The sequence below is a fragment of the Enhydra lutris genome, unplaced genomic scaffold (genome assembly GCF_002288905.1).
Source record: "Enhydra lutris kenyoni isolate GAN:26980312 unplaced genomic scaffold, ASM228890v2 scaffoldscaffold22, whole genome shotgun sequence".
Taxonomy (NCBI): Eukaryota; Metazoa; Chordata; class Mammalia; order Carnivora; family Mustelidae; genus Enhydra; species Enhydra lutris.
The window spans coordinates 28,240,124-28,267,382 of record NW_019154106.1 but is presented as its reverse complement, the minus strand read 5'-3'; the positions used below and the strand labels follow the sequence as shown (position 1 = coordinate 28,267,382).

Sequence of the window (27,259 nt, the reverse complement as noted above, 5' to 3'; positions counted from 1 at the left end):
GATTAAGTTTAATGAGAAGTAAAGTTGTTAGGCAGAGTAGATATTCACACTGGCCTGACCATTATAATATCTTTATGTTAAAAAGAAAACTCACTCTCTGTAAGTTAGGAATATGATCAACATTTTCTTGATGTCCATGAAATCATCATATGAGTTTATAGTTTAATGGCATTTGCAGTGATGACCCAAGGCATCTCTTTTATAGGAATGTAATTGTTAGGCACGCCTGGGTGGCTCAGTTGTTAAGTGACTGCCTTCGACTCAGGTCATGATCCCAGGGTCCTGGGATCCCCAGCTCTGCGGGGAGCTTCTTCGCCCTCTCCCACTCCCTCTGCTTGTATTCCCTCTCTCACTGTGTCTCTCTCTGTCGAAAAAATAAATAAAATCGTTAAAAAAAAGAATGTTAGAGCACCTGTGTGGCTTAGTTGGTTGAGTATCTGACTCTTGATTTCGGCCCAGGTCTTGATCTCAAGGTTGTGAGATTGAACCCCACATATGGTTCCCTGCTCAGCAGGGAGTCTGCTCGAGATTCTCTCTTTCCCTCTCCGTCTGCTCTCCCCACTAAAAAAAAAAAAGTAATTGTTCCTAGATCTAGACATATTGAGTTCCTGAAGTGAGATATCCTTTTTCCTGGGTTTCTTCTGCCTGTAATTGAATTTTCAACTTACAAAAGTAAATAAAGATGAGGTAAAGCAAATAAAATGTTCCACTAATAGTCATCTTCTTTTCTGAATGACAGTATTTCACTCTGTTCTTATTTAAAGCATCGACTGCCAACGTTCTCTTCTACTCTGGCCAAAGTCCCCAGAGATCAGTTTACAGAGTTAAAAAATTTTTTGTTTTCATCTTACCCACTTTAACTCTATATTTTATATTAATGTTTCAAGGTTTCAGAAGAGTAGAAAGGATTTATTCTTAATGAATATTGATAAATTTGATTAAAAGCACATGACAAAAAATAATAAAAAGAAACATAGCATTTTAGATATAGATTGCCTTTTTTACCATATGGCCTAATTTTTTTTAGTTTGTGGGTTTGACACTTCTAAGTGTGAGTCTTTATTTATAGAGTGGTAAACAAGAGGTTTTGTTAGACTCTCCATTCAGTAGACATGTTTAATGTGTGCCTTGCCTAGTCTCTGAAAGTACAAATGATGTCTGTTCCTGTTCTGTCCTTAGCACTGCCACATTATAGGTGCTCAGAAGGAAGTTAGGAAAGATGAAAAAAGAAGTGGAACAATTTCCTTTAGTAGTAGGACAGAAGTTTTTTTTTTTTTTTTTTTAAAGACTGGTCCACAGATTAGAATCACTGTTACGATCATTTTTATCCAAAAGGATAGTTAGCCCAAGGGAAGAATTTGAGAGCCAATTAAAATATAACCAGAAAACTAAGCTTTCTTTATTACCGACAGATGGATATATTATTTTTTCATGCATAATTTAATTTTTAAGTTTATTATGAGACTGGCTGATAGAGCTCGGGCATTTCTGGCAACTTCATTTAGATTGTGAATGCTTGACGGTATCGTTTCCCAACCTTTTACATTGATCTGCATAGAAAATGGTAATATCTGTGGTGTGCTAGGGTAGACTGGAGAGAGTTGGGGCGCATTTAAATGGGACTTGGTGAGGAAATTTGTTGCGTTTTCTGTATGATATATATGTATTTGAAAATAAAATACAAAAGTTTTGGGGAGGATAGTTGCGGCAGGCACAGAATTGTGTCACTCAGCTGCCCCTTCACAAGGCCCTCCAGTGGGGAGCTCAGTTGACCGAGAGTCTCCAGCTGTTGCTCCTTCAGATATGCGTCCCGGCATTTCTAGCCAGTGACCAAACACAGTAGGGGTACTAGAGCTGGGCTCTTCTTGCTTGATGGGGAGCTCCTCCAGCAGGTGATTTTTTCCTTAGGGGCTCTGTCTCCTAACGGCGCTGTAGTGGGAGGTTTTCTCTCCGCCTCTCCCTTTGCTTTTCTTCTTTGCGCATGTCAGAACTGCTCCGGATGTGAGGGCTTGAGGGCTGTCTTCACCTGGTCCTGCCTCCTCTCCCTACCTTCCCCAAGACGCTTCTTGCACATCGAATCTGCTTTTTAAAAAAAATTTATTTTATTTTTTCACTGTTCCAAGGTTCATTGTTTATGCACCACACTCAGTGCTCCATGCAGTACCAGCCCTCCTTAATACTCATCACCAGGCTCAACCAGCCCCACACCTCCCTCCCCTCCAAAATCCTGAGTTTGTTTCTCAGAGTCCACAGTCTCTCATGGTTTGTCTTCCCCTCCGATTTCCCCCAACTCACTTCTTCTCTCCTTCTCCCAATGTCCTCCGTGTTATTCCTTATGCTTTACAAGTAAGTGAAACCATATGATACTTAACTCTCTCTGCTTCACTTATTTCACTCAGCATAATCTCCTCCAGTCCTGTCTATGTCGATACAAAAGTTGCATATTCATCCTTTTTGATGGAGGCATAATATTCCATTGTATATATGGACCATATCTTCTTTATCCATTTGTCTGTTGAAGGGTATCTTGGCTCTCTCCAGTTTGGCAACTGTGGCCATTGCTGCTATAAACATTGGGGTGCAGATGGCCCTTTTTTCCCCACTACATCTGTATCTTTAGGGTAAATACCCAGTAGTGCAATTGTAGGGTCAGAGAGTAGCTCTATTTTTAATTTCTTAAGGAATCCCCACACTGTTTTCTAAAGTGGCTGCACCAGCTTGCATTCCCACCAACATTTTAAGAGGGTTCCCCTTTCACCATATCCTCCCCAACACTTGTTTACTGTATTAATTTTGTCCATTCTAACTGGTGTAAGGTAGTATCTCAGAAGAATGAAACTTGACCATTCTCTTACACCATACACAAAGATAAACTCAAAATGGATAAAAGACCTCAATGTGAGGCAGGAATCCATCAGAATCCTAGAGGAGAACACAGGCAGCAACCTCTTCGACATTGGCCACAGCAACTTCTTTCAAGACATGTCTCCAAAGGCAAAGGAAACAAAAGCAAAAATGAACTTTTGGGACTTCATCAAGATCAAAAGCTTCTGCACAGCAAAGGAAACAGTCAACAAAACAAAGAGGCAAGTCACAGAATGGGAGAAGATATTCGCAAATGACACTACAGACAAAGGGCTGATATCCAAGATATATAAAGAACTCCTCAAACTCAACACTCAAAAACAGATAATCATGTCAAAAAATAGGCAGAAGATATGAATAGACAACTCTCCAAAGAGGACATACAAGTGGCCAACAGACACCTGAAAAATGTTCATCATCATTAGCCATCAGGGACCGCAGCATCTAAAGGAATGAAAGGAATGTGCATGTGAATGGTATCGAATCTGCTTTTTTAAGACCCTAGCTGATGCAGTAAAATACACAATGAATTTGTGTAAAACTTGCAGTTAAAATTCTTTCATATTTTAGAATGAGAAATTTGAGTTTGCTTCCTTGAGTATAACTTTTGGATCCAGTTTTATGCTTGAAGTGGCTTTATGCAGTTCCTGGTCAAGATTTTGAAAAGATGTCTCCACATTCTTGTCACCATCTTTAAATGGCAGCAAATGGCAGAAGGAATTCATTGTTCTTTGTCTATTTGACAGAAACTCCTTTCTCATTGTTAATCAGGTATCAAATAATTCCAGTTTCTTTAAGTTGTCTATCTTAGGCACTATCATTCTGTTACTTTTCTTTCATTGCCAAAGATGACGTTGAAGTTTCCAGTAGTCAATTTCAAACCTCATAACTTTTCATAGTGAATATTTCAAAATTATCATAAAACTCTTACACGGCTGGATCTGTTAGTCTTAATGATTCTTCATAATTCAAATTAGTACATGATTAAACATCACTAGGGAATCCCTTTTTACTTCATATTTTTGAAACTGTCTTTTTGCTTTGAATCCTTTTTATATGGTTAATACATACTGTTTATTAACTCTTGTGGCCATTTCTCTTTCTTTCTGCCTAGACTTCTTTTCCTCAAGGCTTATTTCGTATTTCAAAAACTCTGATGCTTTCCTTTGTGTGACCCAACCTCTATAGGAATGATTTATTTGAGAAATGTTTACTGAGTGCATATTCTCTGCTAGCTTCTATGTATACCATAGTGAACAAAAAAGGAAAAGATGGTCTCTGTCTTCTTTTGTACACTGTTATGAATATGTAAGAATGATAACTCAGTGTAAGTTGTTTTTTCCCCTCTTTCTACGCAATTTAGCAGTTGGTTCTATCAATATAATTCACATGTATACATCTATACTAACACCAAGTGTTTTGTCAAAAGAATATAACTATGTTCTAAAGGTCTTTTATGCCTCAAAGCACACATTTGATTTTAACAAATGCTTGTGGATTAAGAGGCTGTTGAACTTTTAAGTATTAATTATGGCAGAGATGTCCAGGGGAGGACTCACTGGACAGATCCTAAATCAGTGGTAACAACAACAAAACAAAACAAACAAACAAAACCCCACCTTATTTATTATTTCTTTAACTTACTCTGATCAGAAGAGCTATAGGGAGAAGATGGAGCAATCTTCCGATTGGTCTAACCACTTGAGCCTAGGGCTTTGGTTCTCAACTTTGGCTGTGTATTGGAACCACCCTGGGAGCTTTACAAAAATAAATTCCCAAGTCTCTCCCCCAGAGTTTCTGATTTAATTGGTATGGAGTGTGGCCAGGACCAAGTGATTATAATGTGCAGCCAAGATTGAGAACCACTGCTTTTGGAGATAATGACAATCAGCAGTCTCAGTTAAAGAAATTAGCAGAAGCCTTATTTTGTCTAACTGTATACAATATGTATACTGAGAGAACCTGGGAACAGTGCCATCCCAGTACTGATGAGGACCCATAGCTCGTTGAGGGAGTTGTAACTGGTCAAGTTGGGAAAATCGGAGTATCAAAGTAGATAATTACAGTAATGGATTATAACTCATTGGCTAAAATAGGATTCTGTTTATTTATACTCATATAGGCAAATAAATGAAATTGAAAATTTGATAAGGAATGGCTTACACATATATTCTCAAATTGAAATCCTACAAAATATTTAATTACAGAGGGAAAAGGAAGAACTCAGTAGTGGAAATATCTAGCAAAAAAAAAAAAAAATCTAGCAAATACCATGTTAAATAATCAAAGTGAACATTATCAGTACTGCAACAAATCAAAATTGAATGCCACCTGACCACATCATGAGAAGAAAGCATCTGTCTTTGGTCATACTCCTCCCAAAAGATTTATAACCTGGACCTAATTATGAGGAAACAGCAGGCAAACCCACACTGAGAGACATTCTACAAAGAACTGGCCTGTAACAGCTTGTTCCAAGGTCATAGAAATCAAGGAAAGACTTGAGGAACTTACTCTAAAAGATATGACAAGTAAATGTGATGCATGGTTTTGAATTGGATCCTTTTGACGTGAAGGACATTCATTATTAGTATAATTGGCCAAACTTGGGAGTCTGAGGCTTAGATGGTAGAGATGTATCAGTGTTCATTTCCTGATTTTGATGATTATATTGTGGTTATGTGGGGGAATATCCTTGTTTGTAGGAGATACAAAGTGTACAGTTACTTGGCAAATTACTCTCCAGTGGTTAATTGAAAAAACCCATTCATTGTATTGATCTTACAACTTCTCTTAAATTTGAGACTGTTTAGGGTATCTATGATTTTATGACTCACTTTGGAATTACATAGCTGTATGTGAGGCCTCTCAGAATCTTAATTTTCTCATGGAAAGTTATGTGAAGTAGCACAATTTATCTGGGCATGATATTTTTCATGGAATACATTTTCCAAGTAATTGGAGCTCTTCAAGTGCTAAAAAGCTTTCTGTTTTGATGCCTTGTATTTTTCTGCCCTTTAAAGCAGAATGCATTGCACTTGGTCTTGTGTCTCTTGATGACTAACAGTCCTGTTTTTGTGAATATTTATTATTGTTTTCTGAAGTAATACCCAGGTCTACATCCACTTTTAGCCTTTGGGCTTGTTTTGTTTGCTCTTATCAATGTCTGGTTTTCAGTTCTGTTGATGTCAGTTGTGCGTGTATTTTATAGTTTGCCAGTTCTCTTTCTAGTGTATTATTTCTAATCTGTTATAGTCTCAAAAACAAGATCTGTGCTTTTTCCTTTTTTTAATATGTTAATAAAATTCTCTGTAAGGTTAAGTATAGAGATTTTATCCTAGCGATGGTTGTACTCATTGTACCCTTGTAAGCTTAATTCAACATTATGTCTAGGCTTCAAGAAATTCTGAAAAGTGAAGAGTTACTATAAATAGAAGATGACTACTCTGTCATTTTACTAACTTTTCTTAGAATGCCAATGAAATAGGATAATTTTAAAGGAAAAATCACTTTTTTTTTTTTTTAAATTTCAGAGCTCCAGAGATTATATTGGGGTTGCCATTTTGTGAAGCCATAGACATGTGGTCATTGGGATGTGTGATTGCAGAGTTATTCCTTGGATGGCCGCTCTACCCAGGAGCCTTGGAGTATGACCAGGTAACAAAACTGTCGCGATAGTTCTAGATAGAATGTAAAGAATTGGTAGAATGTAAAGAAAAATAGTAGACTAATAGGAATGCATTTCCCCAGGTATATAATACTATGAAAACCTTTTTGAAATAAAATGACAAGGGGCGCCTGGGTGGCTCAGTTGTTAAACATCTGCCTTGGGCTCAGGTTGTGATTCTAGGGTCCTGGGATCGAGCCCTACGTTGGGTTCCCTGCTCAGTGGGGACCTACTTCTCCCTCTGCCTGCAGCTCTCCCTGCTTGTGTGTTTTCTTGCTCTGTCAAGAAAAAAAATCTTTAAAATAAAATGACAAAACCTGAGACCTTAGGGAATTTAAATTCAAGATCTCAAAACTGTACTTGGTTTTTTAAAAACTTTTTTTTTTTTTAAATAACAACTGAAGTAAGATTTCATAAACAAATTTCAATCCACGGGCCCCCAAAGTTGCAAAAACACTTTTTTGTATCATTTTTGTGTGTAGACATTTGAAGGGCTGGACTGTGTCCATTTAAATAATAAAGTTACTCTTGGGTGACAAACTTTGATGATGGATGAAATGTTAGCCACTCCCAAGGAATAAAAGGCTTTGTAACTATTGGTCTTAAATCAACAACCATTATTGGGCTTAAGTACTTCAGTCACCTGAAACCTTTCAGTATTTTAAGCTGTTTTTGAATGACACTAGAAATAATCTAGTTTAACATTATTCAGATGATTCTCAGTAGAATCCAGCAAATTACTTTATTAAACTCTTTCTTTTCTTTTCTTTTTTTCTTTTTTTTAAGTTTTTATTTATCTGAGAGACAGAGAGTATGAGCAGGGGGAGGGGCAGAGGGACAAGCAGACTCCCCACTGAGCAGGGAGCTGGGCGCAGGCCTCCATCCAGTCCCCAGGATCATGACCTGAGCTGAATGAAGTCAAATGCTTAATGGACTGAGCCACCTAGACGCCCCCATTAAATGCTTTTCATGACAGTTTTCAGTTATGTTCATTAGCCTCTCTAAGCTATTAGACAGTGAATGTTGTTTGCTATTTTCCTGTGTTTTTGTTTTGTTTTAATACCGAGGTTCTTTTCTGTAGAACTTAATCAGTATTATTTGAAAAGGTTTCATAGCATCTTCCTCATTAGATATATACTCATATTTTAGTGGAAAACATTTGTCAAAATGAACAAAATGCTTACATCAGTTTTGTGTTTCTAGTAGATATTTTTATTTAAATGGTGTACTATTTAGCTTTTAATAAAAATAGAAAATAGAATATTTTAATGCAAACATGATGTAATTATAAGAATAAAATGTGCCGTATTTCTGATTTTCAGGGCTTAACTTTCTATATCAAAAAGGGTATGAAGTGGCGCCTGGGTGGCTCAGTTGGTGAAGCAGCCAACTCTTGGTGTCAGCTCAGGTCATGATCTCAGGGTCCTGGGATTGAGCCCTGTGTTGGGCTCTGTGCTCAGTGTGGAGTCTACTTCAGCATTCTCTCTGCCCCTCTGCCGCTACCTCCCCATCTTTCTCTCTCTTTCTCTGTGTCTCCGATAAATAAATCTTAAAAAAAGGTATGAGAGGTTATGGATTTGGTGATTTATATGTTGCTGAGATGAACCTAAAAGTCATTTAATACTATTAGATTAGAGGTTATCATTAATTTTAATCTCTTATCTTCTTACAGTGACTTTCTACCCATAAGCCTCCTCTTTTATGCTAGGCTTCCTATAGTCTCTACCTTTCATCCTCCATGTTCAGTGTATCTCTTAGAAGGTAGTTTCTGTAACATTTTCCATACATCCTGGTTTCCTTTGGCTTTTTACCAACCACTAACTTTGATGCAGATGCTAGACAGGTGCTAGCTTTGAAAGAGTTGGTGGTCTAGTTGGGAGAGTCCCAATAGTCCCTTAGTTGCTGAAGGACTGAAGTTACAGTCAAATGCTAGAAGTATACCTTTGGTTTTGTGGACTACAAGTTATGACACATATGGTGTTCTGGAGCCGGACACCATCTAGTGGCAACTTAGATTGATTTGCTGCTGTATGTTGAACAGGGACATCTACAGATCTTATCTTGGACACCTGACATTAGTTCTGAAAAGGATCCTACAGATTATCTATTTACTACTCCTTCCTGTTTTATAGAAGGGATAACCGAGGCCCAGAAAAATGAAATAACTTGTCAAAAGTCACAATGGTAATTTAAGACAAAGCCCTGATCAAAGCTTTTTCTAAATTCCATAATAGATTTTTTGTTTTATAAACTGGGAACAGGTGTTAATCTGACCCAGATTAACAGTATTTTCAGAATGTATATTACTTTACTTCCAAAAGAATATGATAATTAAAAAATTTATTAGCCTATGGCATGAATAGTTAAGTAATTATTAGTTTGGTATTTTAAAAGTTACTTTGCAAAATATATGAATGGAAGTGAATAGGATGATGATGTAAGCATTCTTATTTTGGTTTCAGTCTTAGACTTTATATACTCATTTCCAAATATGTGTCCTGTATAGGTTTTGATAAATGTCTATTTTCAAGATAAGGGAACTCCCTCTATTCCTAATTTCCTGATTATTATTTTTTTTTCCTAAATTGGCTTTTGACTTTCAGATGCCTTTATGCATCTATTAAAATGATCATGTAAGTGTTTTTTGGTTGTTTTTTACTTTAGTTTATTTATTAATGTGGTTGGATTTCATAGATTTTTGCCAGCTTCCTAGATTATGATTGTCTAATTAGAATGTATAGAGGCCATCAATAAGGTATGCCTTTATCTGTGATCTGTTCCCTGTTCTAGTCATCAGCTGCCCTGATATACTTGGTCACCTAATCGGGGTGCTGTTGCTATTTTATTTTTAAACTTACTCTTTTTTTTCTTACAGTGGCAGTACAGTGGGTAATGGCAATATTAATTAATACTTATTGAGCTCTCTTATATGTCAGAAACTGTGCCTACACTTTCATTAATTCATTTAATGCTCCCAACAACCTTATACTGCTAGAGGTACATACAACTATTGCCTCTGTTTTACAGATGAGGAAACCAAGCTATGGGGAAGTTAAATAACTTGCCCCAAGAATCCAGCACGGTCTATGGATTGAATGAATGAAATGGATTCTATGAATCCAGAATCTATGCTGTTAGCAGTGGACCACCTCTCTACTACCTTATGGATAATGATACTTTCAAGGCAATATGGGGGAGAGTTAAAAGGGCCCAACTAAAAACCCTGCTGTGGTCTATGCTCAGATCCTGGCATGAGCCCTCTTCCAGACTCCACTTTCACCCTACCACTGGGTCTCTGCTGTCACTGGAAGAGGGTGTTCATGGTCTTTATGTTAGTTTCTCAAATCCATCAACCTCCACCCGTATTCTGTCTGCAGACTGAGTTCTAGGGATGGAGCCAGGAGCTTAGTTTATCAGTTTGTCCTGTGATAACATTTTGTACAAATGTTTATCTCTCAATATATGTTGTACAAGATAGTCTTTTTTTTTTTTGGTTTTGCTTTTATTAATAACATTGCTTTTAACAACAGAAATAATCTTATTACAGATACATCAGCATCATTTATAAAGGGGAAGCTTGGCCAATTAATTTGGGAAATTCAGTTCAACACAAACATAGTCCTATATTTTATACATGTACTAATAACTTTAAAATAATATAAATCTAAAATCGACAGAACCAAAAGAGAAATAAGTAAACCCACAATCATAATTAGAAATTTTAGCACATTTCTTTCAGTAATTGATGGAGCAAAAATAGAAAAATGATCAGTGTATAGAGGATTTGGGCCTGTGATTAACTAAGTTGATTTAATGACACAGACGTAGAGTACTACATCCAGTACTACATGCAAAACCACAGATTGCACACTTTTTAAGTGCGCATGGAACATTTACAAAAACAAAGACTTTCAATGAAATACATTGTAACTTACTCCTTTACTCTTGTTGGTATGTCTTATATCTAACCTTCATTTAACCTAATGCAATAACAGGTTTCTTTTTCCCAAAGGAGGTGAAAAAGAATTTATGATAGGCTCATAATTACTATATACTTAAAAGCCACAGTTGAGTCACCAGGAAAAAATATGCAGATTATTTTAATTCTTCATTATGGGGTTTGTGTTCTAGCTCTTTAATCATCTTTATCATCTATTTCTTAAAGCTTCTCCAAGGCAATTTCCTCTTTAAATTTTGGGTTCTACAAGTAGGCCCTGACCTTGCTGAGAATTTCGCATGTGTCACATTTTCTCATCCATGCATTTCATTTCCATTCATACACAAACGAGTGGTATGTGTGTTTAGAGAAGGCTGTCCTGCGAACTGGTACTGTCCTGGAATCCCTTCCTGTCATAATTGTGGGTGTGCTATCTTGTTAGTATTCTGTGTATTGGATTGAACTTCTGTTTACCAGGGAAATATCAAAAACATTCCAGGGAATTAAATAATATTTTTATGGGTGAATGGACAGTGTTAACTTCGTAAATGGTGATTGTTCTTGCAAAATGTTTGCTGGAGTTTATATAAAATCTCATCAAGAACAGCTAAAAGGCTGAATTCATACTCCAGTTATTTTACTTGATAATTTCAAGTCATACCCCATGTAAGAAAAATAAAACGGACTATTTCAGCTCCTGAGTGTTAGGAGGAAGTGGGAATCTTTAAAGTTCTTTTTGTCAGGCTATTTGGTTACGTAGAGACCTTCTCAAGTAAGCTGGCTCAAGTAAAAGTTCCTGTACTTACGTCTAGACTGTCACAAAAATCCAAGAATGGAGCTATAATATGACAGCATCTTGTGAAGTCTGGAGTTGGAGGTGCTTTTGGTTTCAAAGGAACACTTAATGGAATTAATAGACATCAGTAGAACTTTACTTTCATGGGGATCCTAAGTGTGACTTAGCCGCTCTTCAGGTGCTTTTATCTGTTCTGGTTCTAACTTGCTACTCAGAGTTTCTGCTCACTCTGGACTTCGGTTAGGTTAGCATGGCCACCGAACTCCAGCTCCATTTTATAACCCTATAGCTTATCCCTCAGTAGTGATTGCTATTTGTTAATTCACATTCCTGACATTATAAATCTAATTTGCTTATTAGCTTATTTCTAGTCAAGTTCACAGCATGGATTTATGAATTAATTGCTTTTGAGTCAGGCTTTCACCCTTCATTCACTGGGGACGGAGGAGGGTGAGTCCCTTCATGTATTAGAGGGTACAGATAGAATAGTTTTCTCTCTCTCTCTCTCTTTCATTCTTCCTTTCTTTTTTGTCAGAGTGAGAGAGAGACCACAAGCAGGAGGAGCAGTAGGCAGAGGGAGAGGGAGAAGTAGGCTCCCTGCTGAGCAAGGACCCCCCCCCGCCCCGCCCCGCAATGTGGGACTCGATCCTAGAACCCTGGAATCATGACCTGAGCTGAAGGCAGACCCATAAAACGACTGAGCCACCCAGGTGTCCCTGGAACAGTTTTTCTTTAGAAGACAGGACAGTCATTTTGACCAAAAATAAATTCACAAGATCACTTGCCATTTGTTTTGTTTTTAGTGCTTTCTCAGATTCATAGGTACTTTAATTGTCTGATTCTCCGTGTTCTTTAGTACTTTGTTTTCTTCTTCATAATAGCACTTCCTAGCTTAATTGCATATTATGTGCTTAAATATTTATTCTACTGAATTATATGCTTTAGCAGATTGTCACCATGTTTTATTCATCTGCATATCTTTAGCATCTGACATAATAAATGCTCTGTGTATGTTTGTTGAATGGTTGAACACCTTTCCTACCATCAGAGAGACTCTGATGGTAGCATTTAGGTACTGGACCCTTGGTACTTCTCACTTTCTGTTTTTGTAAAACAAGGAACTCAGCCACTTAGGAGATACGGAGTGAGGGAAGACACCACACTTTAATGAAATGAAACTGATTCGTAAGGTGGCGATTTTAGTTATCATTTCATGTAAAATTGGGGATGCAAATATGTATAAACATCTCTCTTGTCAGGAGACTTAACAGTCTAGTAGGGAATTATAAAAAAGAATTATAATTTAGTGTTCAGTGCATTAAGATGGTTATGTTTTAGGTTTGATGGAAACACAGAGGAAGGGGATTACCTCTGTTTGAGATGGTTAGTCATAGCTTTATAGAGAAGTTCTTGATCTGGGTCTTGAAGAAGGAATGGTAAAGCTTGTCGCAGGATTTGGTGAAGTTGAGTGGGGAGGCGCACAGGGACGCTAAGGAGTTAGCAGTTTAGGAAGGAGAAACCAGCCCATGAAAAGCTTAGCGTGGTGCTAGATGGGGCTGCTCCTTTACAGGACCATGTAAAGAGTGGGGAAGAGATAAAGCCAGAAGGCCTGTATGCGGGGATTGGAGGTTTGGATTTGATCCTGTAAGTGGTAAAGTGATTTTACAGTAGGGAGTAACAGATTTGCATTTTACCAGAATGGCCGTTAGCAGTGTGAATAATGAATTGGGGTAACTGGATGACATTAGGGAGGCAGATAAACTACTTTAGGAGGCTTGTGAAATTGTATAATGCAGAATTGAAGAAGACCTGAAAGAGGGTTGGAGAGAGGGGACAGTTATGAAAAAGACTAATGAGGTAAAATTGTTAGGGTTTGGGATGTTGGGAGAGAGAGATGAGGGAGAGGATATGTGTCTGGTATGAATTTCAGGTTTCTGGTTTGGGAGGTTGGTGTCGGTGTCTGTTGCTGGGAAATGCATGAGGATTAGCAGATTTCAGGGAAAATTCAGTTTAGGATATGTTCCCTTTGAGGTGCCTCAGGTCCAGTCAGGTGGAGAGTTTCAGTAAGCAGTTGGCTCACAGCTCCAGGGCTAGAGATAAATATTTAAGTACGGATTTAGGGATAAAACTATGGGTACTTGGGGCTTATAGAGGGAAAGAGGACAGATACAACTTCTTACCTTACTTGATGAAGCCCTCTGCCTGCTAGTTCAGTTTTACCTCTTGTCATTTTTCACTGAGTGAACCTCTGTGCTTCCAGGATCCGAGTATGTGGGTATTTTCTCCAGATTTTGCGTATTTATTCATATTACGACCTTAGCATAAATCATAGTCAGGTCCCCCACTCCCCTTCCAGGGCTAAAGAACTCTTGTTGTTTTAGACTCAACTTGAGCATCACCTCTTCTGGAGCTTTATGTGACTACAATTATTTTAGGTGCCCCTTCTCTGTCTTTCCATAAGCACATATTTATTATGGTACTTACAACCCTGTATTACAATTGTTTACTTGTATGCTCCCCACTAGAATTTCTTGAGGGCATAGACTACATCATTTAATTCTTGACTAAAGTCTAGCTTAGTGTCTGATAGAGAATAGGTGTTCAGTTAATATCTATTACCTGTAAAGAATAAACTCTTAGGTTTTATAAACTCTTTTCCAGATCCGATATATTTCTCAGACTCAAGGTTTACCGGGAGAACAGTTGTTAAATGTGGGCACGAAATCCACAAGATTTTTTTGCCGAGAAACAGATATTTCTCATTCTGGTTGGAGATTAAAGGTAATTCATTTAAAAAAATTTTAGAAAAACATTTTTTCTAAGATGCCTCATGTGGATAATATCCCCCATGCCTATTTTTCTTTTATTGTATTTCTTCTTCTGAATTTTCATTTTTGACCCCTCCCCACTTTTTAATTGGGGGGGGGGCTTCCCTGAATAATGTAGCTCATTCTCTAACCTGGCAACAAAATTATTAACTCATCTTAAATGGTTTTTAAAATTTTATGTGTGTAATTACTTTTGTGTTGTGTGTTTCATCTTCTCTATCCAGTTTCCCATTATTAAGCTTTATAAGGACCAAATTTCACCATTTACTCCATAACCCAAGTACTTAATTTATTCCTAGCTCTTTGGGAGATTAGTAAAACCTCAGTGATTAACTTTCTAACCAGTTACATACATATATATATATATATATATATATATATATATATATATATAATGTTTATTTATTTATTTATTTATTTTTACCTGAACCAAGCTCTTCTCATTTTTTTTGGTACTTTTAAAAAGTATGTTTTTGATAGTTACTCTTTTGAAATTCTTGCCTAAGACTATTCAGTGTATTAGACTAAATGTGCTAGAACTAAAAAATAAATAATTTTCAAATGATGGGTAATATATTATTTTTCCTCTTTGACATGTCCAATAAGACACTAGAAGAGCATGAGGCAGAGACAGGAATGAAGTCTAAAGAAGCCAGAAAGTACATATTCAACAGCCTGGATGATATAGTGCATGTGAGTACCACAGCCATGTTTGTTAGTCTTCTCTGCCTACGGTGATGGACTTGAACGCCAAGGATGCCACCACACGTTAATCATCTTCTAAAGGACAACAGAGTGCTTGCTGGATTTAAGGTTTTCAAACAAAATTGATTCTAATGTTTCAGCCTCTCAGGAACTAAATTGCATTTATCTTTATCAAATATTTAATTTATACCATCCTGTGCTTTAGTAAAAAGTATTTTTTCAAGAGGGAAAATCCTAGCTGTACCAATTTCTCTTCCTTATATTTTGTTAGTAGTGGAAATTTGTTAAAAAAATTTTCCCTTGCTTTGAATGCTGTTTGGTACCTTGAAACATTTTGCAGATTTGTTAAAACTCAAGTACTCATTCTTGTTTTGAAATAATTGTAGTTCTCTGTTCTTTCCTGTGTTGTGGTATTTTTTTTAAACTGTGAGTCTTTAACATATACTACCCTCTGTGGCTTGTCTATTTATTTATTTATTTATTTATTGACTGATGACTTGAAATTTTGGTCTTATAGGTGAACACAGTGATGGATTTGGAAGGAAGTGATCTTTTGGCTGAGAAAGCTGATAGAAGAGAATTTGTTAGTCTGTTGAAGAAAATGTTGCTGATTGATGCAGATTTAAGAATTACTCCAGCTGAGACTTTGAACCATCCTTTTGTTAATATGAAACATCTTCTAGATTTCCCTCATAGCAACCAGTATGTTACTTTAAAATCTTTTAAAATGATCTGGAGAAATAATACTAAGTCTGTAGAAAATTAGTGTGTTAGAGGATGATTCAATATATTTATTAAATGAAAGTAAATGGAGTCAAGAGAGGTTAAGCTAACTTGGCTAAATTCACATGGACTGGTAAGTGGCAGCTAGTACTAGAACATAAATCTGAGTTGCATTCCAGTGTTCTTTTTCCAAAATACCATACTGAAATGATTGAACATCTTTGTTTTTATGTGACATTCTTACCTTAATAACCAGGTATGTATGTATAGTAAAAGGAAGTGTTAACAGTTTTCACCCCCTTATGCATCCTGCAAACTCCTTCTTTATTTTCCCTTCACACCATTTGCTTTCCCTGCCCACACCTTCTCCTCTGTGTTGTGGAAGGAAGGGAGGGTTTTTAATGGAGATATATTCTCAAGTTGAGAAGGTCTTATCAAAGTTACCTTAGACAAATCTTTTTTTTTTAATTTTAAAATTTTTATTAACATATAATGTATTATTAGCCCCAGGGGTACAGGTCTGTGAATTGCCAGGTTTACACACTTCACAGCACTCATCATAGCACATACCATCCCCAATGACCACAACCCAAACCTTAGACAAATTTTATGAATTCTTTGAACCCCATGCCTTTTAATATTTTATAAAGTATTTTTAATATATTTATATAACAATATTATTTAATGACTGATATTAATATTTTTAGATGACTGGATAAAGAAGGTATAGGGACAAACTAGTATTCATCATTATGGATAACGCTTAAAATTGGTATTTTTGTAAAGCCCAACTACTTTCCCCGTCCCTGTCCCCAACAGTTAAAAATACCTAATGATTTCCATATATAAGACTTTGGAAATAACATGATAACCATATACTTTGTACCAGTAGTTTAGGAATGTAGAGCTCTAGAAATTTAGGAAAAATTATTTTGGGCAGGGGTCATAAAACTAGGTTGTGCTAGTCAAAAGTGCTTACTATTGCTTTGATGTCTTAGAAAATTCTGCAGATATAAAGTATACTTCCACTTGCTTTAAAATTCAATCTTGTGTAGGTTTTCCTGGTAGAAATTTCTGGTAGAAATTTTTTTCTTTTGGAAATTTTAAATTTTAAACTACTCTAAACATTTAAAATAATACTACAATTACCTTTCTTTCCCTTTTTTTTTTTTTTTTTTTTTTGCAGTGTAAAGTCCTGTTTTCATATTATGGATATTTGTAAGTCCCACCCAAATTCATGTGACACAAATAATCACAATAAAACTTCACTTTTAAGACCAGTTGCTTCAGGCAGTACTGCTAATCTGACAGCAAATTTTACTAAAATTGGCACATTAAGAAATCAGGTAAGAACTTAGAGTATTTAATAATTTATACTCCTTTTTTTATGATTGCTTATTTTGCTTTTGAGGTATATGGAAGTCTTATGTCAGCTGTTAGAAGTCACATGCTGGTGAAAGTCTCACTGTAGTTATTCTGTGAAATCTCGAATATTTCAGGGAAACAATCAGAGCATGACTACTAAAGCTCATTTATTTTATCACCTTTCACTTGTCAGTATCCCTTACTTACCTTTCTATGCAGCAACTCTACAAATTGAGTAAAACCAGTTTCTGGGTCCATTTTTATCAATAGAAGTATGATTTTAAGAAGTGTATTCGAATTGCATTTGTAAAGCATGCATGTAGCAGGTAGAAGACTGCTCAGGATAATGCTGCCTGTGTTCATCCTTTCAGGCATTAACCACGTCTGCTCATTCAGTGGTGCACCATGGAATTCCTCTACAGGCCGGAACTGCTCATTTTGGTTGTGGTGATGCCTTTCAGCAGACCCTGATTATCTGTCCCCCAGCTATTCAAGGTACTTTTTGATTTAAATTAGACTTTAAGCTTAACTTTTAAACAAACTTAGGCATCTAGTAATTAAATATGTTGCATATATTTATATAATAGTGTGCTACATTTGAATTTAATTTAAGCTGATCAGTAGCCTTTAGACCAGTGACACTGCTCTCTTGACTGGGGCTCCACTGTAATCATCACTAACAAAATGGGTCATATGATAATTATATTTCCTGTAGTGTCTAGCAGAACGAAATACCTTAGTAGAAATTAACGAGTTTGGAAAGCTGTGGGGTTGTCTTTAGTGGTTATCACAGCTCCAGATGTTTAGGTAAGTACCTTTTATTTGTCTGTTCTTATGAGACATTAAAGTGACTGAGAACTTAGTTCTTTAAATTTTGATTAAAAAAAAAAATTTTTTTTTTTTTTTGGGGGGGCGCCTGGGTGGCTCAGTGGGTTGGGCCTCTGCCTTGGGCTCGGGTCATGATCCCGGGGTCCTGCGATCGAGCCCCACATCGGGTTCTCTGCTCGGCGGGGAGCCTGCTTCCCCTTCTCTCTCTGCCTGCCTACTGTGATCTCTCTCTCTCTGTCAAATAAATAAATAAAACTCTTAAAAAAAATTTTTTTTTTAATTTTAAATTTTTAAAATTTACATTCAGTTAATTAACGTGTAATGTATTATTTGTTTCAGGGGTACAGGTCTGTGAATCATCAGTCTTAGATAATTCTTAGCACTCACCATAGCACATACCCTCCCCAGTGTCCATCACCCAGCCACCCTATCCTTCTCCCCACTCCCTGCAACCCTCAGTTTGTTTCCTGAGATTAAGAGTCTCTTATGGTTTGTTTCCCTCTCTTGTTTTGTCTTGTTTCATTTTTTTTCTGCTCTTCCCCCGTGATCCTCTGCCTTGTTTCTTAAATTCTGCATATCCGTGAGATCCTGTGATAACTGTCTTTCTCTGAGGATTTATTTCACTTAGCATTCTACCCTCTAGTTCCATCCATGTTGTTGCAAATGGCATGATTTCATTTTTTTTGATGGCTGGTCAAAGGAATTTTATCCCAAAATTTTAGAGTCTTGTTTTTTGCCCATACCTTAGGATTAAAAAGAGATTGATTTTTGACTCAATTAGATTATGTCCCTTACTTAGATAAAAAGGAAATTAAAACTTCAAGTGAGATGAGTGGCAGAATACCTTTGAAGAGCCATAAATTCTCAAACCACGGAACTTGTTAGTGGTTCTTAAAAGACAGTAGCAGCCAGTGTTATGGCTGGAATAACCAGATAAAACATGACTTATAGGTCCTTTCCTAGCATTTTGTCTTTGCTAGGCTTTAACCTCTAGTTCTGTCTTAAAGCAAGAGGTTAACTCCAGATGAGGCCCTAAGTGACTCTTGGAAGTGCAGTGGGAGTACTACATAGTAGGGAAAGCGGTCGGTGCTCAATCAGGATGCCTGAGATATTGTCCTGTTCTCTGCCGTTTGCGGTTTCACTCTAGATGAATCTGTTAACCTGTTTTCTGCCCTAGTCAAAGGAGGTGGGCTGAATAGATAGTATCTTGGTGAGTTCTAACTCTAGTATTTCTGTATTGTGTGGGTTATTTGAAATTTTTATTTGATTTAAGGATTTGAGCAATGTTTCTAAAGTTCTAATATGTCCTACAGTGCCTTAAGCACTGAAGTATGTTTGTTGACTTGATTGGCTGGAAATAAGAGATGTGAAAACATGGCCACTCTGCAGCCGTTTTTGTTCTGCTTTATTTTCATCTTTTATATATATTGGATTTTCGTATAAGGTTTCGAGAGAAAGATTTGTAGCACTAAAGATAAAAAACAACAGCTTAGATGGTTGATTTTTAAGATGAAATTGTGGGCGAGGGTGGTCTGTAAGTATCTGTGATAGTAACCCATGGCTGGGGGTAATAAAAACACCCACATCATCATGATGTCAGCTCTCTTAAAGATGCTGTTGTCTTTATTTCTTTGTTTTTCCTTAGTTGTTAATTATAAAATTTTCAAACCTGTAGAAAAGTTCAAAAAGAATAACATAATGCCTTCTGCCCTAGATTCAACAAGTGTTAACATTTTGCCATATCTGCTCTGTCTTCCTGTCTAGACATACATATATTGTTTGATAGTGGTAGACATTTTACTTCTAAATACTTGAGCATGCAAGACTGATGCATGCTTCTTTGTTTTTTAATCAGTTATCATGTAAGTGGGGTCTTGACAGATGCATTTTCACTTAGATGAGTTTTTACTCTGTACTAATAAATAGATTCTTAAGTTCTTTTTTGATGAAGTAGGCTCCGTGCTCAGTGTGGAGCCCAGTGGAGCTTGAACTTCTCTTGAGATCAAGAGCTGAGCTGAGACCAAGATTTGGATACTTAACCAGCTGAGCCACCCAGGCACCCCAGATTCTTTTCTAATAATTTTCCCCTGTTTACCAAAGTCAACTTGAGGGTCACTCACTTGCAGTGTGGAGTAGCTCATCAAGATTTAGAATAGCAGCTCTTTTTTTCAGAGCCTACCTTCTGTTTGTAGCAAAAATTTAAAAGGCTTGTGAGACACATTTCTAAACATAGTCAAGCATCATTCTTCAAACATTCAGTGAAGCATCAGAGGAATCTTTTCTCTTTGAATGTGCCTTATAGTTGATAAAAGATTAGTAACCCTTCTATACATTATACATATGCCAACAGCTATATGATTGGTTCATAATGAGGGTAGCAAGGAAAAGGAGATACCAGCAGACTCATTAACTTTTTAAATGCCAAGAACAATATTTGGGAACTAGAATTAGCAGTTAAGACAAAGCAAAATGCTTGTTAGCTTGTGTAACAGGTACATTGTAGCAGGACATGTAGGTTTTGTAAATATGTTGGCTCATCATTTCTTGTCTTAGTATAGTGTCTAGCTTTCCCTCTAATCTGCTTTAGGATCCCTGTAGAAAATCCCAATATTGGTCTTCTTACTGCTTTCACTCATAATGTGCTCCCAGTCCATTTTGAAGAAACATTTTATTTTTTTATTTTTAAGGATTTTATTTATTTATTTGACAGAGAGGTAGAGAGCACAAGTAGGCAGAGCAGCAAACAGAGGGAGAGGGAGAAGCAGGCTCTCTGCTGAGTGGAGAGCCTGATGCAGGGCTGGATCCCAGGACCCTGGGATCATGATCCTAGGATCATGACCTGAGCTGAAGGCAGATGCTTAATGACTGAGCCACCCAGGTGCCCCTGAAGAAACATTTTAAATAGTTATTGGGCAGCTGTTGGGGAGCAGTTATGGCACCATTATAGTTTGTATTTTAAGTAAATTTTATGTCTGTCCCACTTTCCATTTTTTACTTTGGGGGTACAGTCTATAGGTTCATCATGCCCCATATATTCCCACTGCTATACATATAACATGTAGATATAGCTATATTGGTACCTTTTTTAGGTTAAGAAAGACTCAGGCAAGCTCTTATTTAACAAATTTGAGTGTATGTTAAACAAGTATTTAACATTATTTTGGCTGTCTGAAGAGCTAGTTATTCATCCCCTCTGGTTGAAAGCTGCTGTTTTAGAATCAAATACATTTCAACAAAATTCTCCTGTTGTACTAGAACAATCTTTAAGCTTTTGTGCCTGCTGTGCAGGTATTAAAGCAGATCTAATCAAACAAAGATGAAGTTTCAGCTAACCTAATAACTATATAGAAAATTGGGATCTTAACCACATTGAAGTTAATAAAAATAAGTGAGACCTCACGAGGAGAGAAGATAATAGGAGAATTCTTCTCATTCTAAGGCATCAATTATGAGGATAATTTAAGGGCAGCTTGATTTTTGTTGGGATTTGAGAATTCGCTCTGTCCTTTCATCCTTGTCCAAGTGAATTCTGCTTTTTTCTCTGATGAGATTATCTATTGCTGCTCTATATCTACACTGCCTGGGTATGCTTATATTCCATTTCTTGGAGAATTTGCTGATCAAGACATGCTTTTTGGAAGAGTGAGAAGGTCAGTTTAAAAAAAAATAATTGTAGATCTTTGTTAAACTTAATTCCAGCTTTTTAGGTGGAGCTCAGTGGGTAGAACACCCTGGTGGTAGGAGAAGAGCCTCTATGAAGAAAAATAAACACAACCAAATTCACGTTCTCTTTAGGATTAACACTTATAATGTATTTGTGCAATAAAATTATAGGGTTATTTTTCAATAGTAAAATAAAACAGTTGTAGGATTTTCCTCTTACGACTGATCAGAAACACGTAAGATCACATTTATGCAAGAACTACTGATACTGAAATAAGCCGCCAGCCTGTGTTGAAGGTGTCGCTGCTCAGGAGACTGGAACTGTGAAATATTCTCGTAACTGAGCTTTCTGAGGTTGGAGAGTGTCCCTGAAATCTTGAGTCAAAGTTCTCATTTGAGGTGATACTATTTCACTGTCTCAAAGTTTAATATAAGACAGTATTTGCAAGGTACTTTTGCAATATATGACATAGAAGTATTAATAGGATTAACATGACTGGCAGTCCTGCTTTCTAATTTTCCTAGTGGGTGAGCAAAGTGGAACATGTTTGTCTTGGAGTTCCAGTAGCTTTCTCCTAGGAATACTAGTAGAGTAAGCCACATTGGTCAAAACTCAGCTGTATTACCATATTAGGCATGAAAGATTATTTTTGCTTTTTCTTTGGAGGTTGAAATGAGTGTGTCACCCCTGAATTTTCTTGACTCAGGTAAACCATCATGGCCATTGAAATGTGAAGTTATGATACGTTTCCCCCCCTTTGATGCCAAAAGTGTAAGATCCTGTTAGAGTTCTTAAAGAAGAGAATACGAAGCATAGCTGAGTTTGTATGAGAAGATGTACATTACCCGCTAGAAGATCAGGATGTTGGGCTAGACTCACCTTTCCATGTCCTTTATCATAGTGGCAAAACTATTTAAAAAGGAAATAAAGCTAGAATAGCAAACTTTAAAAGGAATGGGAGGTTTCAAGAAAAATAAATGATTGGACTTGGTGGTGTGCATTTTAAAGCAGTAGAAGGAGAAGCTTTATATCAATTTTTGGAATGATGTACCATTAGGTAGGTAGAAGGAACCTCACTTTCCTAATAGATTGCTTTGTTAATGCTATGAACATTTTATGTCAGCGGTGGTTTTAAAATCCTAATCAGAATTTTAGAAATTCTTTGAATTTAAAAGAGTTTTGTACGTGAACTCAGAGAAATAGTTTTTGATTTAAGAACTGTGTTTTCTTTTTCCTTTGTCATAGGTATTCCTGCAACACACGGTAAACCTACTAGTTATTCACTAAGAGTAGATAACACAGTTCCCCTTGTAACTCAGGCCCCAGCTGTACAGCCACTACAGATCCGACCCGGAGTTCTCTCTCAGGTTGGTAATAATTTATTATTTTTGCACATGTACTGTCGTCCTTATTCTCAAGTAAGGCACTGATCTACTTGTAATATACCAGCCTGTGCTGCTGAGAAACAGTGAAAATGATCTGGATGGGAATTCCATCTTCTGTAGTTATTGGCTTTGACTTTTACGTAATTATTAATGATCGTTACTGTAATGTATTTTTGATTTTAAGATGGAGTAATGATGAATTACCTATAACTCACAGGCTTTTCTTTGCTTCTGGTTTAGCAGACCTGGTCTGGCCGAACGCAGCAGATGCTCGTACCTGCCTGGCAGCAGGTCACACCCATGGCTCCTGCGACTACTGCGTTAACCTCTGAGGGGGTGGCTGGTTCCCAAAGGCTCGGAGACTGGGGGTAAGTTAAAAACAAAAATACTTGTTTGTGAATTTTGCAAAATACATCTTGCTCTGGAAGGGATTCAATTTTTCTAAACTTTCTCCCTAGGAAAATGATTTCACACAGTAATCATTATAGCTCAGTGATGCCACAACCTCTTCTAACCAATCAGATAACTCTATCGGCCCCGCAGCCGATTAGCGTGGGTATCGCGCATGTTGTGTGGCCTCAGCCTGCCACTGCGAAGAAAAACAAGCTGTGCCACAACAGGTCAGTGTCCGTAGTTTAAGTTTCCTCTGCATTTTGAAAAGTAGTCTTTAAATTTTGCATGTACACTAAGGGTCACTCTGTTTTATTCAAAATGACCTCTTTGATAGCTCTGTTACAAACACTAAGCCAGCTCCCTTCTCAATTTCTCAGAGGTATTTTGGTAAAACTAATGGAATGGGAGCCAGGAAGAGAGGAAATAAATGCTTTCAGTTGGTAAGATTGTCTTTATTGCCCTTTTGATTTATTACCTACATATTATTTTAGACAATTTTAGACACTCAGATACCACATTTACCAAGAAATGACGATTTTAATGTATGTAACTGCAATCTACAGTGATAGTTCTAGAGATAATATATTTATAAAACGATCTATATGTTAGTATGTTATATACATGATCTTGAACACATGAAGCTTCACATTGTTCATTTTAACAAGATGTCTTAGAAAAATGTCGTGTATATTTTGATTATAGGAATGACACATTATTCCTTTGATTGCAGGAGTAATTCGTTGCAGAATACGAATGTCCCACATACAACATTTATTTCTCCAAAGATAGTAAATGGGAAGGATGTCGAGGAAGTACGTTGTATAGAAACACAGGACAATCGTAACTCAGAAGCAGAGGCGAGAGACTGTTGTGAAACATCTGTCCGGCAGGACTCTGATTCATCAGTTTCCGACAAACAGCGGCAAACCATCATCATTGCTGACTCCCCAAGCCCAGCAGTGAGTGTGATCACTATTAGCAGTGACACTGATGAGGAGGAGCCATCCCAGAGACACTCACTCAGAGAGTAAGTGCCCAGAGCAGTTCCTAGTGTTGATGCCACATCCTTACGTAGTGATGGCGCCCTCTGGTGTGCTGAAAAACACCTTTCTGGGACTTACCTCTGGTCTGTCAATGTCCTTTGGAGTAAACATCCTGAATAGTAATTAACATGATTATTACAGTATTTCTCCTCTATTAGTAAACTGTAGGTTTTTGTCCACGTAGGGCACACTGAACTGCTTCATATCCTTAATTAAATAATGGAAATGTGGGCCGCTTCTCATTTTTGACCTATGGTTTTCCCATCCCTCTTTTGCTAGATGTAAAGATAGTCTGGATTGTGAAGCTTGCCAGAGCACTTTGAATATCGATCGGATGTGTTCATTAAGTAGTCCTGACAGTACTCTGAGCACCAGCTCCTCAGGGCAGTCCAGCCCATCCCCTTGCAAGAGACCGAACAGGTAAGGGAATCTGTGGTAGCATACCGTGAATACTGGGTCTGCTGAAAATTCTGTAATTTCTTTTGTTGTTTATGTAAATAAGTGCCTGTCAGTTTACCACGGTGGCTTCTCTCGTGAATATAATTTTTTAACCAGATCACTTTTTAGAAACTTGAGTTTTTTGTTTGGTTGTGGTTTTTTTGTTTGTTTTTTAGATTTTATTTGTTTATTTGATATATATTATAGAAAGACAGCACAGCAGGGAGAGTGGCAGACAGAGGAAGTGGGAGAAGCAAGCTCCCCACTGAGCAGAGAGCCTGATGCAGAACTTGATCCCAGCACCCTGGGATCATGACCTGAGCCCAAGGCAGATGTGTAACTGACTGAGCCACCTAGGCACCCCTAGAAACTTGGGTTTTAAGTAATGCTTTTCTTTTATTGTTGTAGAACACATCTAAATGAAAAATTGAGCTTCTAATAAATGAGTTTTAAAGAATCATTTGTTTTTGAAAGGATAGAAAAAGCCATGTCCTCAAGTTCTCCATGGACTACAATTATTACTTCAATTTGGAATAAGAATATACAGCAAAATAAATATTTTGGGAAAATAAAGGAATTTTTGCATAATAAAGTAATAACCCACTGTCAGTAAGGTATCCAATATGATTTTTTTCTCTCATTGGTGATTGATTTGAATGGTTTTACTTTCCTTTCCTACTCTTTTTTTGGCCAGGGACATGCATTGCCACTAAAGTAGTGAGCTCTTCCTCATCAGCGTGCTAACCCAGCACATGAAGAGATAAACCATAAAGATCTCAGTAAAATACATTTGATTTCAACTTTTAGAAATTCTTTTTTTAGTGGAAACAAAATTTGAAAAGTTCTTAAGTCTTAATTTTATACATTTGTTTTCTCTTTTTTTCTTAGTTGGGAAATACGGTATTGGATATTTGGAAGATGTAAAGACGTTTTAACACATCTTTTTGTGAACTGCTTATAATATGCTTTGGCAGTTGACATACATATACATTTCTGTAAATATGTATATCTATATAAAAATATATTATGTAAACGGACAAATAAGTATAACTAAAAGTATATATATAGGGGCGCCTGGGTGGTTCAGTGGGTTAAAGCCTCTGCCTTCGACTCAGGTCATGGTCTCAGGGTCCTGGGATCGAACCCCGCATTGGGCTCTCTGCTCAGCAGGGAGCCTGTTTGCTCCTCTCTCTCTGCCTGCCTCTCTGCCTACTTGTGATCTCTGTCAAATAAATAAAATCTTTAAAAAAATATTTTTAAAAAGTACATATATAAAAAGAGATGCTTCAAATTGTTAAGTATGAAATGAATGATTAAAATAGACCATCACTAAGTCAGTCAGAGAAAAACAATTACATGATCTCACTGATATGAGGAATTTGAAAAACAAGACAGAGGATCATAGGGGAAGAGAGAAAAAATGAAACAAGATTTTTTTTTTTTAAAGATTTTATTTATTTATTTGAGAGAGAGAGAGAAAAAGCATGAGCGAGGAGAAGGTCAGAGGGAGAAGCAGACTCCCTGCGGAGTTGGGAGCCCAATGCGGGACTCAATCCTAGGACTCCAGGATCATGACCTGAGCCAAAGGCAGTCGTCCAACCAACCCAAAAATGAAAACAAGATTAAACCAGAGAGGGAGACAAACCATAAGAGACTCTTAATCTCAGAAAACAAACTGAGGATTCCTGGAGTGGAAGGGAGTGGGAGGGATGGGGTGGCTGGGTGATGGACATTGGGGAGGGTATGTGCTGTGGTAAACGCTGAGAATTATGTAAGACTGATGAATCATGGACCTGTATCCCTGAAATAAATAATACATTATATGTTAATTAAAAAAAAAGAGAGAGAGAGAGACCATCACTGCTCTCTCCAAGAGGGGAGAGATTTTCATGGCCTGAGGGGGACAGGAAAAGAAGGGAAATATGGGACTCTGGCTAGGCCTTTAGAGAGATGGGGAAGACCTTTCAGATCACGGTTTAGTTAAAAGAATCCCAATTACCACTAAAGATAATGAATCCTAACATTGGAATTTAATTTCATGTCACATGAAATTGACAATAGGTCACATGATTATGTTTTTATATTTTGTTTAATTATCCAGAATAGTGGATCTTTTGTAGTGTCTTTTTTTTTTTTTTTTTTAAGATTTTACTTATTTATTTGACAGAAAGAGTGACAGAGAGGCAACACAAGCAGGGGGAGTGACGGGGGAGAAGCAGGCTTCCCGCTGAGAAGGGATCCCAACATGGGGCTTGATCACAGTATCCTGGGATCTTGACCTGAGCCAAAGGCAGACGCCAGATGACCGAGCCACCCAGGCACCCCTCTTTTGTAGTGTCTTGATGAGATTTTCTGTAGTTTATAATGTGGAATTTTTTTTTAAGATTTTATTTATACGGCGCCTGGGTGGCTCAATGGGTTAAAGCCTCTGCATTCGGCTCAGATCATGATCCCAGGGTCCTGGGATCGAGCCCCGCATCGGGCTCTCTGCTCAGCGGGGAGCCTGCTTCCCTTCCTCTCTCTCTGCCTGCCTCTCTGCCTACTTGTGATCTCTGTCTGTCAAATAAATAAAATCTTAAAAAAAAAAAAAAGATTTTATTTATTTATTTGACAGAGATCACA

The 27,259-nt window shown here is 37.2% G+C and overlaps 1 protein-coding gene across 4 annotated transcripts in view; it reads left to right on the top strand.

The window, feature by feature from the left end:
• The window catches only part of LOC111149684 (homeodomain interacting protein kinase 3), a 94,919-nt gene that overhangs the window by 61,700 nt on the left and 5,960 nt on the right, over positions 1-27,259 (top strand). Inside the window, exons 3-14 of one of the 4 annotated variants that reach the window (XM_022506903.1) lie at positions 6,399-6,522; positions 13,927-14,046; positions 14,700-14,786; positions 15,316-15,500; positions 16,708-16,867; positions 17,258-17,381; positions 22,624-22,745; positions 23,004-23,131; positions 23,222-23,383; positions 23,534-23,596; positions 23,887-24,183; positions 24,479-24,619. In XM_022506903.1, the coding sequence (XP_022362611.1) occupies positions 6,399-6,522; positions 13,927-14,046; positions 14,700-14,786; positions 15,316-15,500; positions 16,708-16,867; positions 17,258-17,381; positions 22,624-22,745; positions 23,004-23,131; positions 23,222-23,383; positions 23,534-23,596; positions 23,887-24,183; positions 24,479-24,619 (1,713 nt within the window). The remainder of the gene's footprint in view (positions 1-6,398; positions 6,523-13,926; positions 14,047-14,699; positions 14,787-15,315; positions 15,501-16,707; positions 16,868-17,257; positions 17,382-22,623; positions 22,746-23,003; positions 23,132-23,221; positions 23,384-23,533; positions 23,597-23,886; positions 24,184-24,478; positions 24,620-27,259) is intronic. The other 3 variants (XM_022506904.1, XM_022506906.1, XM_022506905.1) reach the window with 3 other exon arrangements.